Source organism: Suillus paluster (genome assembly GCF_016628075.1).
Source record: "Suillus paluster strain FC165 chromosome Unknown EDB91scaffold_82, whole genome shotgun sequence".
In the NCBI taxonomy this organism is placed as follows: Eukaryota; Fungi; Basidiomycota; class Agaricomycetes; order Boletales; family Suillaceae; genus Suillus; species Suillus paluster.
In genome coordinates this window covers 111654-131355 of record NW_024537642.1, presented here as the reverse complement: position 1 = coordinate 131355, position 19702 = coordinate 111654, and the positions used below count along the sequence as shown (strand labels likewise).

The window sequence follows — 19702 nt, the reverse complement described above, 5'->3', positions numbered from 1 at the left end:
TCCATGAATTATAGCTGGAAGAGAAAAAGGAATAGACTCGGGTTCTGGGTACCTCATCAGTGAACTGGTGGCGTGAGAAGGACATATATTACAATATATAGTAGACAATCACCAACATCAGTATAATTCTGCTACCGACCGTTGCATTGTGATGCTTGACTTTATAAAGGAAAGCGGAGATTTGAATTCGCATGCACAGGTTTGCAACTTGCTAAAGGCTCATGGATCACCTAAACTCGAGATCGAGAGGTAGTTGGTGCAAAATCTGATGTTCGATCTGAACGAGTCATGCCTACCACTTGCAGAACTAGGTTCACAATTTTTAAGATCAGAGCAGAAGTCGGTACCTTGTAGAGACCGACGATTTGTCCACAGATCGAGCTCGAACCGAATGATATGCTGGTTTGGTTCATTGGTCCGAGCGCTTTGAATTTATGATGTAGTTCTGTCGGGTATCATTGACTACTCCATACAAAACCGCTGTAACTTCTCGTGGAAGCGATAATTTGTGCGTCGATTGAGCGAGAACCAAATCAAATGCTACATCGAACCTTTAACCTATCTGCTCTGAATAGGCAGTTTTGGTCGGGTGGTGATTGATGGCTATTCCATACAAATTTGTTTTAGCTTTGCATTGGTGGTACATTTTCATGACATAGACAGTAGGCTAGAGACTTGAGAGCAGTGGCTCATGGTTCACCTCGGCACTCAATTTACCATTTGATAGGTGTCCTATCCATTGTGCCATTGTCCGTAAAATGGTGTGTCTTTATACCCTACTTCAATGATTGTTGATGTGCCCATAGACAAGGAGAATATCCCGGCTAGCCTATATACCATTAGCAGGCTTATGATTTCGATGTGTTTTACGATTACTGTCATCTCGCAGTCCTACACTCAATTGCTGTCCCCTTGCATTGTCGGTAAAGTTGACTGTTTCTGGCCCCCTACATTAGTAATTATTTATCCGTCTATTTGGAAAGTCTCTGTTTGCAGTTGTCGATCCCAACGATTATGCTATTGCTGGGCAATACTAGGCATTTATGTAAACCTCCTGAAACCGAAGAGAAGACCACAGAAAGCCTGCGGATAAAGATAGCGTCCTGAATACCCCATGTGCCATGTGCGGTACTGTGATTTCAGAATGTTTTTACAATTGTGTCCATTTGTCACCTGTCCCAAGAAGTCACAGCTGTGCATGAATACTGTGGAGTTATGACCTAGTAACTTGACTCAGAACTTGACAGCCAAGGGTCATCCCTCGCCACAGTACTTTGCCTACTATTCAACAGCCATCATGTATATTTGGCTCATGCCATCAATGTAATCTATACATGTGTGTCACTTCAACTTTAAAAGCCATCTTTTTGATATGTCTAATGTTTGTCAACTGTATATTGGTTTGGATGTGTGTGAAGAAGCTATATCTTTGCGCGGCAGCTGGGCTTTGTTCAAACAGGCAGGCGGCAATCAATTTGTATCATGCCTCGAGTCTCAAGATGATACTCTCTGAATAGCTAACAGCTGGCGGTGATATACCACTTACGACTGCGTCCCAAGAAGTTGGAGCTGTTTGCAGACCATGTGTCATCGTAGCAATGTACCTTGACTTCAAATTTGGCAGTGGAGGGTCATGTATCAACCTCAGTACCCAGCTTACAATTCAACTGCCCTTAGACGTATTGTGCCATGCATCATGTTCTAGTTGTAGCTGTGCACAGAATTCAGCGATGTTCACGGTTGCGCTGCACTCCCCGGATCCAGTTTATCCAACACAAGCACACAGATTCATGAACTGGAGCTTGAATCGCACTGTTAGCGCGAATGATCAAGAATACTCATGGTTGTGCTGCACTCCCTGATTTAGCTTAACCAACACAAGCATGCATATTCATACCATCTGACACGGCAAGCTTATGAATCCCCGGATTGGACTCGGAGAGCGCTCTGAAGGTAGTAGCTCAATATTATTCATTTATTTTACACCAAGCAGATTAGCATCAAGCTGGACATTAATATGGAAGTAATAGTAAACTATACGACGAGGGATCTCTAGGCCGAGTCAAAAGCTGCATCATCGTGTTGTGCCCTCTGCATTGTGAGGGCATTGACGGACATTCTGGCCTTTGCCACGTCGCTGATGTTGTTATGGTGGCTCCATCCAAAAACCTTCCTAAACAGCAGAGTTCAGGTGATGTTTATTGAGAGAAATACATGACGCACCTACTCCACCACTCGAGAAGCTTGTTGACCCTGCGCTGCGCATCTCGACCAGGGGGCCTTTCAAAGAAGTCAACAATAGTACACCAGAATTGAACATAGTCAAAATCGCCATCAACAGACCGCCATGATGTAACCGAAGAAAGTGAGAATCAAACCTGCCAGAATGGTTATCATACATCATCACTGACCTTGCCAAATACTATGACCTACTAGGCATGCGATGTATGCGATTGAGTGAGGAGTGACCTTTTTCATATTGATGATCTGCGCTACGTGTTTTTTGACCTTAGCTCCATTGAAAGACTTCCTGGCGCGTCTGTTGTTCTGGATGATATCTGCTCCATCCCCATCACCTTCGACGTCCTTTGCTGAGGAAGGTGACATGAACACGGCTTTATATCCCTGCCTAAAAGTGAGATTACAACCAGGCTATACTAGTGAAACAGACCTGAATGAGTATTTTGCCTTTGAACAAACCCTCCTCCAGATCATCCAGATTGGCAGTATACCCATCGTACAGGTAGGCCGGAAAGGAGAGATCCGTCACGATATAGCCCTCTGAGCAATCTCGAATGCCTGCCCGGACCCTGGTGAGCAGTGAGCATTTTTTTTCGGCATTCCAAGAGCACTACTTACACTGGGTTGTTCCAATCTAGTTCGGCAGGGCAAAGCAGCCTGCCACATGCATCGTTGGAGAATCCACGGGTATGTTTGTCGTTGGAGTCGACCGGTGAATCTGGCTTGAATTCCCGATTGACCCATTCAGAAACAAGAGCCTTGAGCTTCGAGGTATCGTCACCTCGAGCACTGTCAGCCCCCTGCCGAAGCTATAAGAAAAAGACTCAGCAACAAAGAACCAATCACTGATGTATGTAAAACCAACCATTTTCAACATCTGCGTGTATTCATCGTGCTCCATCTCCGACCCATTCCTGTAAAGCCACGGTAAGGTGGTTGAGAGGGTGACACACCCTATTTGTAGCCGATCTTGGCTACATAATCAAGCTCATGGTTAACACTCACAAACCAACTTCAAAGTCGAAAGACTCACTCAATAGTATGGTCTTCGTCGCCACCTTCATATCTTCGATCATTTTCAGCAATGAGGTCCTCAACGTTATCGAATAGAGCAACAATGCGCCTAATCGCCCTTCCCTGAGCTGCGTAATAGTTTGCTTGCCTAAAACATACAGTCAGAAAAGTGAATGATAGAGTAGTACGTGCGATCACAGCGGTCATACTTTTCTTTGACCACACGCCCCGACTCAAGAGCCTCTAGCTTCTCCTCCAACTGGGCAATTCTTCGTCTCTGTCCTGCACAGATGCTGCCTGTACTGCAGACTGTTGGCTGTGCACGTTGGTTGTAGATGTTTTGCGATGCTCGCTCTGCATGCCTTCGACGTTGCCGTCGTCCTGTTGGTTCTCGGTGTCTGGTGGGATGTCCTTGGCATGCACCATAGAGACAAGGGGAAAGGAAAAAAATGAGCTGGTATAGAGAAGGGCATTGCACAGCAAAGGGAAGGATGGAAAGCACGACTTGGGGACGAGGGATGATACTAATCACCTCGTACCTTATATACCTGTTGGCTGGCCACACAAAAAGCATATTCCTATTCAGGACAACGTTGAAAATATGGTGATGAAGTTGCTTGAGCAAATGCCTGTTTAGGAAAATACTAACATTAGATATAAGGAACAAAGTCAAAAACAGAATGCTTGATACTCTCCTAGTATATTAAGCTCGTATAGCCCTGCGAGATTGGATGGTGTAATCCTGTCGGGTAGCCGCCTCAGTGTGATCGACTCAGACTCGGAGGGGGTCCGCACACTCATCTTCATTGGTCGGGTCAATAACGGGCAGTCTGACACCCAGTAAGGATAGTCATCCTGAATAGATCAACAGGTATCCTCGAATCATCCTGCATTCTCATATATTCCGCAAACCGGGCCTTGAGCTCTTGTTATGACCAACATTCACCAATAATGATGAAGGTGAGTACACAACCACTAGGACCCGGTCAGAGATGATGATGAGCAACAGGATAGATTGAGCGTGAACATCTAGGTCACTACAACAGTAGAAACAAAGAGGTTAAGTCTAAGGAGCTCTTACGCTAACTACCCTACTTTTATACATAACATTGAGTAGGAGTCTGAAAGAAATCAGCCAATGAGAAAAGAGTCATATGATACTGCAGATGAGTAAGTATGACATCATGATATATAAGCAACTGAGTAAGACGGTTACTAAATAGAAACCCAAGATCCGATCGGTCCTTCTTCGGGAAGCGAGATTGTTCTAGCCCGTGGAGTAGGGGAGCCAATCGGAGAAACCACGGGTGATATGTGAAGAGGTGAAGGTGTGACAGGGTGAGAAGTCATGTGACCAGTTCGGGTACTGGAAGTAGCCGAAGGAAAACCGAGAAATGAAAAATGGTTCGTATTAGGAATTCGTGACAGCTCTTCCAGACACTGCAAATTTGTCAATTTCACATACATCAATATTCAACAGATAGTACATACGCAGAGTCCCCAGCAACAACCGCCTCCTTCTGCCTCAGTACCCGACATCGTTTCAGCATCTGGCAAGGGAGAATGTTGTTCGCTTGGACCGGCACCTAGACTGATATGACAGCGAGTGCAACTTGAAGGATGATTTAGCTTGTTTTTCAAGTTGACGCGTAGCATAAGACCGGGCAAAGACGCGGCATCCCCAATTTATGACAGTTCTTAGTTTCTTGTTCGAAGGCTCAGAGGATGGTGACTCCAAGTTTCACGGTCTTGAGTTTTCTTTTCTCTCTGGATGCCTTGGAAGTAGAGCTAGAAGACGAGTTGACAGTATGCATTTTCAAAGGAATGGCGCTTTGTCTGGTCTGCATGTTGAAGGCTTTAGGATTCAATAAGTACAAACAACCATCACAAAGCTCACTTCTATTTGTGATGATTATATATCATTTGAGTGCATATAACGCAGAAGCCTGATAATAATGCACAAAAAGCATGTGTTCGCGACACAGCAGATTCATATCTGACTTGTGCACAACAATATTAATTATCAGTCGGCATTGTCACGGTTGGCAAATGTTCAATGGTGTGTTGAATCTGCCACTGATAGATAATAACTTCCCGGTAGTGACTATCAAATTATTTGAATGACTTGGATGACTCGAAGGTATGCCACAGTAATGAAAATTGAGCTCAACTTTACGAGCTTTGGAGGGAGCTTTAGAAAGAGACATAATTATGATTGCACTGGTCATCCCAATCGTACTCGTCACCATCATTGTCCCCCATAGCTCCCTCATTTAGTTCTCCGTTAAGTACCTCTTCACATTCTTCATGGCCGTCGTCAGCCTCTTCAAGGTCTGCATCATCCTCGTTATCTTCAATTACATTGTCCATAGGATCGGCCAGTGCCACTGATACAGAACCCAGGCAATCCCTAGCGATCTTCCGTAGCATTGGGGAATGTCCGACACCAAGGTGAGTATACCACATAAACATATCACGATCGACGAATCTGGCTCGAAATTTGAGTGTTAATGCGTTACTAGGAGATCTGTACCACCTACATCCCAACATAATACTGCTCCCAGTCATCCAGCTGTCCTCCAGGGCGTGCCAGTGACTTTCCATAGCGCAGTGAGCTCACACCGCGTCCTGTGGCGAACGCAGGGATCAGATGTGCCCCCCGGATTACCTGCCCAGGATCAAGGAACCCAAAGGCATCCCGGTCGGACTCCTCCACAAACCCAATCTTTGGAAGGCGAGCATATTTAATGCCAGACCTATGGCCCTGTATGGCTGCCAGCCATCTTACCCAGAGTACCTCGAGATGCCGCTTCACTGGTTGAGCTCTACTGCTGAGCCATACCTCCATATGGTAGATGCCCAATACCCGGGCATACCAGTAGGGGTGGCTAGGGGTTGTCTCTCCTGAAAGCACCATGACATCCCCATGTGTTCTTGGATTGATCATGTCATACTCGCGCCTCAAGTCATAGGTCGTATAGTGCACCTGCATAGTCTGGACGGAGTAGATCATGTTATTGGGAATAATAACAGAGTTTTGTTCCTCGTCTGTGAACGTATGGTCGCAACAGCTAACATCTAGCTCCCGCAACCTGTAGATGATGTGGTCCCTTAGTTTTGGTACAAAATTCTAAGTGTCTCTGTGAATAAATTATACCGTGCTGCCAGAACAATGTTACTTCTACCTTAAGGGCAGGATCACCGTCATTTTCTCTGAGAAATGCAAAAACATCGACTGGGTTGTTCCGAGTAGTCGTGATATGGTGATGCTTTTCGTAGGATGCCGATGGGGGGGCATTAGCTGGCGGTTGGCTGCTAGAGGACTGTGTGTCTCCAACTTCTGCTACTCATTGTAGTATGTGGCACCTACACTCGTGTTTGGCTAATTGCGCCGGGGTATCTACGTTGCTGGTCAGTGGATAAAAGGCCTTCAGTGCTCGGTGAGCAAGCTCTCCCTGACACGACTTAACTTTAGGTACATAGCATGAATTTAGACAGTACTTACAATTTGAGTAGAGAAGGAATCCGTTGTCCCAAAAAGCCGGATGGTTCTCACATAATCCCCCATGGCGTGAAACTTGTAGGTTGCCAAGTTGAACCTCTTCATCCTCGGCCTGTTGGACTCTGGGATGGTGCCATTCATTACAGAGCGTTGGGCAGCTCTTTGCTGGTGGGCTACTTTTTCCTTGGGTAATTCCAGAGTAGTGAAAGCTGCACAAGTGTCGTCTCGAAATTTTCGCAACATCCGAGACAGTTTCTTGAAAGATTCCTCGAGAAAACTTATTGTAGAGTCCGAATGCATTCTAAGCTTGGCCAATGCATGCCACTCTGCAAATCGATATAGCAGAGATTGCACAAGCGCATCATGTTTGGCGGGAAACAGCTGGTCAAAGACTGGAATGGCACACTGACAATGAAGATCTATCAGCGGGTCAAATACAGACAACTAGTAAGTAGGAAAAACCTGTAATATGTTTTCAAAATCACGCATGGCTAATCTTTTCATCTCAGATGTGTTGTCTGAGAACTTACAAATAATGTCGTTACCGAAGGTCGGGACCTGTCAAAACCTACAGTAAGGTTAAGGGTTGGCGATTGTTAGCAGGCAACAGCACCGCTTACGAGATCCCCATACCTGCTGTCAAGGGCCGTGATAAGCTCACTACCGCGAGGAAGGGCATGGAGGAGCCTAAGGAGGTGTGTGAACAGCACTTTCCAAGTGCCTAGTTCACACTCATGCATGAAGTCGACTACAAGCATGCGGAATGAGTCGAAGCCGAGCGGTCCAAGCTTCTGAGAAAATTGATTCTGCAAGTAGAGTGCATGAGCTGATAATAATAAGAAAAGTAGTCTCACTTACCAGAGTAGGTACCCAAGAGCCCTCTCCAAGGGTATGCTCTACCTTGACACCGTCTACTGTATTTCCATTCATGTAGATAAAACTACGAGCTTTGACTACCCTCGTCATCACATACTCACGAAGGTTGGCGACACGATTTTTCATGTCCCTCGAAAGCCCAAGAAAATTAAACAGGCTTTTCAGTGTCAGACGGTGAGGGCACGGACACAAGCCCATGTCTTTGATAGTCGCGATTAGAGCCCTGTAAATTTATGAGTGATTTGATCTTTTTGATAAGGTGAATGGAGCGACACACTTTTCAGGATAATTGGCGGAATACGTGAAAATTCGGGGAAAGACCCTCCGCACCACTCCGTCGGCACATTTCAGAACAATGCCATGGTGGTATGCAGACAGAAAGTCTTCATCCAACAAAATGTCCCAGCAGGAATGAAATAACTCCCTGCGACAGTGGGCATGAAGGGACACTATGCCCATTTTCAATATGCGAGATAGGCTACTTAAAATATCTTTGACACTGTCAGGAAGCTGATATTGTCAATAGGAGTAGACATATATATGGCAAAAAGGAAAATTTACCGAAGGTAAAAACCCTACCAGGTGACATGCCCCTGACTTGGGTGATGATCGTGCATATTTTGTCAAATTTCCGAAATACATATACAGCGGCCAGGCCTTGGCAGTCCCAAAGTTTGCTAGATGAGTGGCATCGGAGAAAAACATCAGACCAGCAATGACACGTTCCAGTGAACATCCAGGTTCCTTTGGCAGCCTCTGAATGTCGTCCTAAGCTTCTAGCCAGGCATCTGAGGTGTAGAGCTTGTCGTAAATCCGCTCTTCATGGCCATCTAGAGGGTCCTTCCATAACCGTTTAAAAGGAAAAAAGATGGTATGCCCCAGCTTGTACGTCTGCAAATGCCGCACGTATGACTTCAACGAGAGGTCGATAATGGAATCCTTGGATAGTGTAAGGCTGAGGGCCATCCTCCCTTGACTTTGTGGGAATATTGATAGTGACACCAGTCTGAACCCAATCGTCTGGAAAAGTAACTCCTTTGCCGCTCTCATCCATATCCAATTTTTGCAAGCTCTGCCTCACCGAGAAGTTCTCGAAATCCTTGTGGTCGAAATCATCCGCCAGAATGACATCTTTGACCAGGTGCGAGACTTTAGTTTCTGATAATAGATTACCACCAGAATGCATCCAAGACATAAGCTGATAGACAGACATGTTGGGAAAGGGGTAAGGCGGTGCGAAGACCTTTGGTGGAGAATCAGCCCCTTGAGTATTACTGCTGGTGGCTGTTGGAGCCGTTTGTGCAAGTAGCAATGATTGAATCAACTGATCCGGTTCAAAGGAAGGACGGCGTGGATAGAACTGACAGAGGCCAAATGAGTTGAAGGTGGTCTTGAGGGTGTCTCTTAGGGTTAGAAGAATGTGTTGAATTCTAGATCGGGCGGGTAGTGAGGCCGTTTGTAATAATGGGTTGCCTGCACTATCAGAATAATTGAGATCATCCGGTGAAGGCTCGATATCATCGAGAAATCTCGGAATCCGTCCCATTGAGAGTGCGCCACACTCCTCTGAAATGTCAAGAATAATAGGTAAACATCGCAGAGTGACTGCCAAAGGGGACACGTACCTGTTTTGTAGTCGGTACCAGAACCACTCCCGGGCTCCATCTCAACATCGACTTGATCAATTTGTGGCTTCTCCGAGTCTGAGCCAAGGGTGTACTGCGAGTCTACAAGACTCGACTCAAACGCACTGCATGAACTGTGAGCCATAGCAATTGACCTGAGGAGTCTGCAAGGGGCAATCGGTTTCAAATTTGGACGGTCCCTCACTGGATGTCCGACGACTGAGATTCCAAGCCCCTGCCAAAGTTGAGAATTTAGTACAGCTCGGAAGGTTAGCAAAGACGTCACTCACCACAACTGACTGTGCTTTGGAAAGCTTTATACACGCCTCCTTTGCGCGATCTTGTCGCTTCCGACTCGCCAGACTGCTGGCTCTCTTGAAAAAAAAACAGGATGCGCGATGCCTACTGAGTCCCCGATTGTCCGTGGTCCTCTCCCAGGAACAGCCTGGAGCATTGCAAGACACCATCAGAACTTGAAGAAAGAGGAATACACCGATCCAAAGCGTTTGGGGAAAGCGCATGGCACTTTGGAGCTGACTAGCACTTGCAAGGACTTAAGTTGCAGCCAGTGGCATGGACATACTATACTAGTCACGTATTTTGAAATTTCAGAAAGTTTCAGCACCACGTTTATGGTAGTATCAGTCATTTGAAAGGGTGATGCAAGAATGTGAGTGACTGTGATAGACGACTCGACTAGTGGTTTCAAAATCAGGCGTACTACGTTACATGATTCGGTGACACTACTGGTATTGTGAAGGTGAGTTCAGAATTGTAACAATACCACAGACGATACATAAGAAGTGATTGATATAATCTTCACAAACGGTCATCTACATTCTGGACAAGCTCTGTAAGCACGTAAGTGACCAGAGAAAATACCTAAAGTAACACATACCAGTTAGGGGACTCTTGCACGAGGACACAGCATCGTCTACGAAGTCTGCTGTGTCACGCACTTGGGATTTGCAACAGTTGACTGTAGGACGCGGATCGCCCGACTGTATCCCTTGAGTACACCATGCAATTCACCGCCCGCGCACTATCGACCAGAATTCCCGCCCTGCGCGTTCAAGCGCTCCACAAGCACTTGGCAGAGAATCAATGGCATCATCGGGTCGCGTGCGGTTTTGCCTTCTACCACAGAACTCAGTGACCCAATCCATAAAATGTCCTGTGCGTAGATATTCTTCTTTGGTTTATTTGACAGATACAGTACTTTTACCTCTCAAACTCCCTATTACGTCGCCTTAAGCGGCTCGGACCAATTTACTCTCACATATCCCCGTACATATCACGGACAATCGACCGCATGTCCTGCGTACATTTCTAGCAAACCATGAGGTAGCCCGGACATCCCAAGCGATGATTATCTCCATTATTTACCTAGTAGCCGATTTTGTACTTAAGGAGTGCTCGCCCATTATTGCAATTCAGTTAATTCTCACTCAGAAGCCGTGTCTTTTGTGTTCTGTTCTGTTCTGATCCTATTCTCGTATCCGTCCGCACGTTTGTCTTAAAACTTCCGTTCCCCATCATCTATCTAAGTCGGCCGCACTCGCTCACGCACCGCATAGCGGTCGGTAGAAATTATAGTTGGTCGGCTTTACGGGTAACCATTTACGGTGAACACATATTGGATCGGCCGCCCTTGGACTCGTTGTCATGCCCCTCATATTTTATACTGAGGCAGCAATTGGGTTTGCTTGTTCTGTTCCCTCAGTTGAACTGGAACAATTTTAGGCTCACTACTCGAATCGGCCATTATCGCGCTGAGGTCGTAGTGGAATCTGCTCTTACAATGGACAATGCCACGCGTTGACCCAAGATATCCAGTAAAAACTGCACTTCTTGCTCTAGACTTCAAGTAGTCCCTTTTGAATCTTCGCGCATGACACAGGCGAGAGCTTCCCGCCTTTTCGTGTTCCGAAGACTTCCCAACATGCGGCGTGGTAGAGCATGCGGTGACTTTCACGAATGGCTTCCAGATAGTGGACAATGCATTGGAAAGAGCTTAGGCTAAGGTCTTGCAAAATGCTCGTATACGCATCCCTAACCTAAATGTAACACATACTATCAGAACTACTAAGAGACATGTTCGAAAACAATTCCTACCCTCTTGCTGAACGGCTTCCTGATGTGTCATTAAATCAACAGACCAGCCTGACAATCGGTCAAAAAGACATTGGTCTTCAAAGGATGTGGTCCTGCAATGGGGAAGATCGCCATATTTGCTCTCAAGAGAACAACTTAGAGTCTGCGGCCCAGTTCCGTTATTAGCAATATGGAATGAGATCTTGGAATTAGGCGTTGGAGGAAACATCTCATCATCTGATGTGGTGTGGGCTGCTATTATTTTTAAATTTGAGTCTATCCACCAGTAACTACTACAAATGATCATTCATACCTGATCCTGTTGTAGAAACTAATGATGGTGAGCTTGGAGGAGAAATTGAATGATGGCTGGGAGTACTGGGAGTCCTAGCAGCGGAAGGATAACAAGGGTGCTGAAGAGGTGTGGAGGGGTATACACATGGACTCCCTTCAGCTTGAAGTTCAAGTTCATTGCCGGAAGATGGAGCGAAGTTGGTGTTCATAATTTTTCAACTTGTGGGGTCTTAGGTTGGAGGTGTTACTACAATTGGCATGCGTAAGGGTTATGGTAAATAGGCCCATCGGAGTTTGAACGTCCTGGAGCTCATAGGCAAGTATAAGTCTTTTTTCTTATAGCACATCACAAAAATGGGAACTTAATACATATCCAAAATGGAACTAATTTTAGCACATACCAAGATGGGGAACTGGGTTCGAACCTTACTTCAGGGTAGCCAGAATTATTGCCTAAATTGTGCTACGAAGCACTCAGCCGCTGAAGGCTACACATACTTGAGAATGTGCATATGGTGTTGGAGTCTCTGCCCTACCATAGTACATCACCAGTCACATAGCTAATATAAAAAAGCTCACCCCTGAAGTCCGAACATCTGAATCAACTCCCCAAGTGACACTATGCTGCAGAAGAATATAATTAACACTCGCTTGGCCTTGGACAACTTGAGGATGTCCAAGTCAGAAAGTCAGGAAGCCGCCACAATGAGGATAGAGGTAGGTGTCTGCAGCCGCGTGTTTTCATTCAAGTACTGATGGAAATCTGGAGGCTGGAGCTGGTCCCAATTTTGGCTGTAAAGTCATAGTACAAGCTCAAGATTCTCACACCGCTAGCAGTGGTACTCGTCAGACTCGCAAGAGGAAGATTGGAGGTGTCGACACCATCGACAAGGAGAACGTACTATTTCCGAATGGCTGCGGCACCCTGACTATCAAGCGCATCTGCTGGGAGAAAACCGGCACTGACTGGCAGACAGTCCTTGATGTGATTGCATATGGTGAAGAACAGCGAAATAGACGGGATAAAGACATGGTAGTTACTATAGAGGGAAAGTAGTTGCAAGAAATTTTACTTACAGGGACAGTACAGGTCATGGTAGCTTTCGGATTATGATCAATGTGTGGTAAAAAGGATTGATGCAGACTTGACTTCGCACTTTACGTGTACTCTTGCACTGCCTTGGCCCCAAGTCCAAGCGAGCAAAGTATCGGCATTTGCATTGTTCAGATGCACGACCTATTAGTACTATGGTAGATGGTGAGCTGCGAATCCTTGGCAAGAGAAGAAGAAGAGCCTTCGACACAGCGAATAAAAGTATCAATCGAACTTGAACTTCATGCGCTGGGACTCAGAAACACCATAGGACAATAACAAAAAAACAGGAAGACTAGAAAAGAAAAGCAGTTCAAGTTTGTAGCACGAATGTCACTCTGGGCCGAATCGATGTATACGGTATATGCCACAAAGTTTGACTGCATCAATCGAGTGATGCTGACTTTGCTCGAGATTGACACTTGTCAATTATCGGTTGAAAGGGTCGCAGTGTGGTCGTTTGACTCGGACGGTCCTGAGTCAACTGTTCAGGTTGATACTACTAGTAGTATCCGCAGTCAGAGATCAAACGATCCGATGAGTCAGGTTCAAGTTCGAGTTTGAATTCGTTGAATGGAGGCCAGATCCGTAGTACTAGTAGTAAGCCTTGCGCCTACTAGTACAGATGTCAGAGTCTGGGCCGAATCGATCATTATCATATGATATGTTTGACACATCGATAGTGATGCTGAACTTTGCTCGAGATTGACACACTGGGTTCATCAATCAGTATCGGTTGAAAGGGTCGCAGTGTGGTTGTCTGACTCGGACGGTCACATGTCGGTCAATGCTAATACTAGTAGCATCCGCGTCAGAGATCAAACGATCTGAGTCCAAGTTCTTCAAGTTGGAATTCATTGAATGGAGGCCAGATCTGTACTAGGAGTAGTAAGCCTTGGCCAGCTGCCTATTACACTGACTTGATTCCCTCACCATCTTTTGATTGCTCCTTCATTCACTGCGGAAATGAGACATTGATCCTAGTCTATTCCGAGGCATGTAGCTTGTATAATCCCACCTCAACAGTAATTCCAACCTAAAGTCAACGTGGTAAGGATCCTGGGAAGGCAACAATTGTAAATAGACCCTTTCCAGACTTTGCGCTCTCAAATTTCCCGACCCGTACCTTGCAAAATACTACCTAATACCATGCTAAGTCGCCCAGGATATTCATTCTATGGCCTTCGGATAACACTAGAAGTTGGTTTCAGGTGAGTTCCTCGAAAATTTCGCCAAGTCCCTTAAGACGAGCCATGAACAGCAGATCATGATGTTTTGAGGCATGCTACCAGCACACATGGACTATGGAGGTGGCTGGTGGGTACTGTCATATACCAGATCTGACTGCTCCGATACTGATATCCGCTCCACTTTCCGACCCTCTCCGCTCTGTCCTATCACAAACCTGCATTCCGCCCTACGCTTCCGCTCAACCGCTCAACCGGTCCCCTTCCATAAACCTCTCCATTCAACTGGATCCCTTTCCCCTTTTAGACATATACTTTCCCCTTCGGTACATAGACTCTTACTCCCGGATCACCGGTAATTCCTATTACCACCCGATCGCTGATCTGACGCGTACATATTGATATCCGCTCTGACTTATGTCTTCGCCTATGTAAGGTACTTACAAACTATATCCTTGGTACATAGCTTTACTACATAGTTATCCTGATCATTGCCTCACATAGAAGTATATAACATATCCTGTACTTAGATATTTTTCCTTAGTCTTAATATTACTTGTCTTCTCGCAGTTACCTCTTGTGGGAATTCTCAGTAGGACCTTGCCTCCTCTGGACACAAGTCTCAACTTGTTGTCACCTCTGACCCTCCGACCCTCCGCTCCGACTTAGAGCTGTGCTCTAAGTCTTTCCCTTATTACCCCACCCCTATCAATATCCTCCTATCACCCCTTTTCCTATCCTCTACATTATCCTTCCACCATCTCCACTCCTATCAAATATCCCCCTGGTTTCTACCCACCCTCCGCATCATTCCCTGCCTTCTCCACTCCGCTCCTAGTCGGTCCGCCGCTAGCAGCCCTTACTTCCCGACCCTCAAAGCGGACCTAAGCAGTCCACTCGTCCTATTGTCGGATCTGCTCCAAATTCGGGGCACGTACTCAGCTAAGGGTGCAGCACAAGAGCTGAAGCCAAGCCCCGACCCCTCTGCCTCTTGAGCTGGCACGGTACCTAACAGGTACCGAAATAAGGGTAGGGAGATGGAGATGGCTGATGCATATCCTGAGGTGAGTGCTGTGGGCTGGAGGAACGGAGCCTGGGTGTCATTCAACTGACTTGGATAGCCTTCGACGTGCAGACCAGACAAGCCGCCATTCCTTTGAAAATGCATACTGTCAACTTGTCTTCTAGCTCTCCTTCCAAGGCATCCAGAAAGAAAAGAAAACTCAAGACCGTGAAACTCGACCGTCCTCTGAGCCTTCGAACAAGAAACTAAGAACTGTCATAAATTGGGGACACCGCGTCTTTGCCCGGTCTTATGCTACGCGTCAAAAACAAGCTAAATCATCCTTGCACTCACTATCATATCAATCTAGGTACCGCTCTGAGTGAACAACATTCTCCCTTGCCAGATGCTGAAACGACGTCGGGTACTGAGGCAGAAGGAGGCGGTTGTTGCTGGGGACTCTGTGTATGTATCTGTTGAATATTGATGTAGGTGAAATTGACAATGCATGTTGCCTATTCCAAACCGAGGTCCAGGGCTGAAGAAATCATCACCTTGAGGCAACTGTGGCACCGCTTGGTTCCCAACGTTCAGCGGAGATATATGGGACTGGGGTGTATTATATTGCAGAGGGTATGTTTCTCCCGCTGGTTGTTGATAATCGCGTGCATTAACGTGGGTAAGAGCACTGCTAGGGTGTCTCTGAGGCTGGCCTTAGAACTCGTACTTGGCTGAGCAGGGTGGTGGAGGATACTACCAAGGACCAGGGAGCATCTGTAGGGGGCTAGCAGGACGGTTCTCTGATACATTACATGGCTATTCAGAATAGAAGCAGATCCGTTTTCTCTTAACTGCAGACACAGTAGATGTGCGGATCCTCATAACCTGATTTGATACCGCGTCAGTTTAGACGCTAAGGCAACAAGCCTATCCCTGACTCAAATCCTTACAATTCAGACTCGGTTTTGCTTCTCAGACGATGATATCATCATCATGATGCAACCTCCTTGCGATTTTATGCTTTGGGTTCGAATGGAACATGCCTTTTCGATCTTCAGGTTGAGGTCTTGCACTTGAGCTTAACTCAGAAGCACGATTTTTCGTATACCAACTTGACTCGGAAGTCATCCGAGCAAAGCACGTCAAATACAGGGCAAATCCTCATCAATCAAGTATGTTTTCTAATAATTGCCTGTGTCATATCATGATGCTGCAACTTGCCTGGCATAGTGGAACTCTGCAAAATCCCTTGAGCAATCCCTCACCGTTACTATTCGCGAGCGCAACCTTCACTTTCAAAAGAACCTTCAACTTGAACATTTGCAATGTACAATTGACAGAATCGAAAGCTCAAACAATATCATGTTCTGGCATGTCACAGCGTCCTTTGTCTTTGTGTCGTCGAGAAAATTTAGTATCGAGGCTAGGTAGGTGTTGTCCTCTCTCAGTCAGTTCAGCAGATTGAATCTACTAGTAGTAAGGCTAGGGCGAGGAACTTTGCGTCACTTGCCCCATGGCGTGCAACCTGTTCCAAATGGGGATGCGGGGCTCAAGTCTTCTCAGTGGATCATTCTGAATGATCTCATTATTGGCATTGCACTTCGTCACGGTCAGGTTTTGCAGCAGGACCGGCAGGCTTTTATGCACCTTTTCAAGCTCATCTTTGAGGTCTGAAAGGTTCATTGCGCATTGCGCAATCCTAGTATTTTTGATATAAATGCCCAGGACAAGGCCGTGCACAGGAGTCCTTCTGTGGCTCGACAGTTGGCCTGCTGGCCTTAAGCTCAACACCAAACTCAGCCTATTTTATTCGCACAGCTTTATGGGGCTGATTTCACTTTGGAACAGAGCATGCTGACATTGTCCCTGCGCGATACCCTGCATGATCCTCATTGATGTACAGGAAGCTTCCAAACCGTCATACCTCTCCTTCCCATCATGATGGTATTCAGTACGCTTGAGCTTGGGAGCGCGTTTGGGGTGACGATGACGCTTGCTATGGTATGTGATATTGTGTGTATCTTTATGGCACATGTACTACAACTGTGCTATCTGATCTCGGTGACTACGGTCACGGTGTATGGTCATTTGTTACGCTTGGCGGCATCACCTTGGAATCTTTTTCGAGGTGAATTGTTTCGTGGCATGATATTTTGAGAACTAGAAATAACCCAACTCAAGCGTCTGACGACATAATATGCTAAGGAATCGGACAGATCCTTGGGACTACGATGTCGACCAGCTCCCGCTGGGGACCATTCTCTTCACACTCGTTGCTTATCTCTTTCCCACTGTTCTGGTGTACTATATCTTATTCGCCACAGCGAGTCTCAGTGTGGCCCCATGATGTGACATCATGACCGGATCCTTCCAATGATCCTCGAGTTAATCGATGAACTAAGGGCTTCTCCGATTATTATTTGGTCTGATGCGCTTCGCTATGGAACTTGTTCATCAAAACGAGATACAACACGTCTTATTACAACTCCCTGGCATTGAGCTACGCAAAAATTCTAGAACTTCTACCTCAATTTGTCATGCGGTAACCCTATGCCCAACGGTAATTTGAAAGTCTCGCCCCGAACTTTCCAGGCCACAGTGCAAGGTGAATTGAATCCATCATTAAATTGTGCTGGTGTTGAAAGCCTAATTAGGAATCTCTGATATAGCGCCCATGCCTCATTGCTGGGCTGTGCGGTTCTAATTAGTCAAAGGGTTTGTCAAAATTGTTGTTTACCAGACTGGACTGAATCTGAACGTTTTGAGGCGTAGAGGGCAGCCGAAATAAAACTTATATGACGCTGCTGTGCTGTTGTTGGTACTAGCCTGGTAGTCTGAGACTACCCGGATTCCGATGTACGCTTATGACGGACAGCCCACCGACGCTGCACTCAATAACAATAGCCAGAGTCATCCGAGTCTGGCAGCTAGTCATTCCAGCTATCCCCAGGCCACTGGCTTTGATTTGGACTACCAGCAGCCCCACCATAACTCGTCCCACTTTGTGAATGTGCCCGGGCCAGTGAGCCAGAGCTCTGACCTGGGTGACCAGACATTAGCATCGTTTCCCTATACACCACTTTCTTTCCCCGGCCATGCCTCCCACTCTGCAAATACTTTTCCAGACCCCCACTTCATCGATTTACCCACAAACCTTCGCGATCGTCATGATCTCGTCATGCCTGGCGCTGATGAAGATCCATCAATGTCATTCGTCGATGACCCATTCCAGTTCACCCTCGATCCACATGTAGGGTATCACCTGGTGTACAACCCTTCTGCTATCCCTTACCAGGGATCTGGGCTATCGCACCCATCTCCTTCTCAGTACTTTCCTGTATTCCCTCCGCCCATCGTGTCTGTTGATGGAATATCCACTTTAGTGCCAGGCTCAGAGGATATTGGGCCTCTTGGAGAGCTGCTACATCTGGATGAGCCGTTGTCCCTTGGAGACTCGTTTCACATCAGGAAGCCTTCGCCTCCCCCTCCATGTCCATCTGGATCACACAATCGTCAACCACCGGAAAAACCGTTTGAAATCAAATTTTGGCCATACCCGTGTGCATGACCAAAGTTGAGGGGTTTAACTAGCGTTCAGGTGGGCTACCATCATTATTTTTTATAAATCATTAATCACTAATGAATTTCAGGGTGCTACTCCATCCACGGCACCTTCACGACCATCTCACATAGCACCTTTACAATACAACGACAAGATCTGAATCCATCGAAAAATCTTCGAAGACACACGCGTGACACTCATTCGATCCGCGCTCAGTACATGCCCATTCTTGACTGAGCAAGAAAGAAAAACGGCAGCTCATGAGGCGTTGGTTTCGGCAGCAAGTGTATATGATGAAGGTAAGCTGCAGTACCTACCTTAATTTTCAAACATATCTGAAACTTCCAAAGAGTACGGGAGTCGATGGGGTGCAGAAAACCTCACTGTGTTCTACAAATCGTTCACAATGCCGCCGTCCACAGATATCATGTCAACATGCAAGAAAAGCGCCCATGGCATGGCCAAAATCGGGTACGATCTTCACTCATCAATCTGGTCGGAGGATCACGAACCACAGTATCTGATTGATATGGTGAAGGACCTCATCAACAATCCTTTATTCCCCCTCAAATTCATATTCGGGAATGACTCGGGTAATCACCAAGTTGACAAGATGCACCCATTCGAACATCACATCATACGCACGGTCGTTATCAACACCATTTTGAAACTTGGCTACGTACCTTACATTACTGAACTTGATGCTTTGTTTTGTACAGCTGCAGCGGCTGTGGAGTGTGCTCTACAGGAGCTAGCAAGCGGACAGCTAAACACATCCATTGACTTTGGGGTATCTAATTTCAAACCTAGGTATACATTACTATCGGAGTATATTCACAACCACATCAAAACCAACCCAGAGAGCTCTGCGCGTTGGGAAGAGTTCAAAAACCGCATTCGTGCCAGATTGGTAGACATAACTGCATACCATGCTTGATTTTCGTGCATTCGACTTACGTCAGTTACTATAGTTATGGCACGTCCTACTAGTAGTATACATGTAATTTGACCACTTTCCATCATGACAATGAAGTTGAAGTGAAACTTACGCCTAAGAAATGTGTTGTTCTTCAGGTTGACTGCGTCTACTACAGTGTAGTTGACAATAAGAGATCGACGATAAGAGAGTCATGAATTCACTGATTAACGGTAACATTCGGATTCCGGAAGCTTATCACTGATTCCAATTCCAAGCTCGTCCATCACTGCCG

General features: G+C 46.2%; 3 protein-coding genes across 3 annotated transcripts; 2 read left to right on the top strand and 1 right to left on the bottom strand.

Annotated features, from left to right (window-relative positions):
* Positions 1–2052: 2052 nt before the first annotated feature.
* EDB91DRAFT_1085945 (uncharacterized protein) lies at positions 2053–3681 on the bottom strand (the record flags this gene model as incomplete). The annotated part of the gene is made up of 11 exons (XM_041315969.1): positions 2053–2173; positions 2224–2258; positions 2344–2378; positions 2412–2625; positions 2672–2810; positions 2860–3050; positions 3107–3155; positions 3195–3215; positions 3275–3383; positions 3415–3532; positions 3559–3681. 11 exons carry the CDS (start codon positions 3679–3681, stop codon positions 2053–2055), a joined length of 1155 nt encoding a protein of 384 aa, XP_041172404.1.
* Positions 3682–12267: 8586 nt separating this feature from the next.
* On the top strand, positions 12268–14921 carry EDB91DRAFT_1253292 (uncharacterized protein; the record flags this gene model as incomplete). The annotated part of the gene is made up of 3 exons (XM_041323623.1): positions 12268–12363; positions 12416–12679; positions 14523–14921. 3 exons carry the CDS (start codon positions 12268–12270, stop codon positions 14919–14921), a joined length of 759 nt encoding a protein of 252 aa, XP_041172403.1.
* Positions 14922–17783: 2862 nt separating this feature from the next.
* On the top strand, positions 17784–19428 carry EDB91DRAFT_1253291 (uncharacterized protein; the record flags this gene model as incomplete). Its single annotated transcript, XM_041323622.1, has 3 exons — positions 17784–18487; positions 18708–18790; positions 18842–19428. The coding sequence occupies 3 exons, from the start codon at positions 17784–17786 to the stop codon at positions 19426–19428; spliced, it is 1374 nt and encodes a 457-aa protein (XP_041172402.1).
* Between the last annotated feature and the right edge of the window lie 274 nt (positions 19429–19702).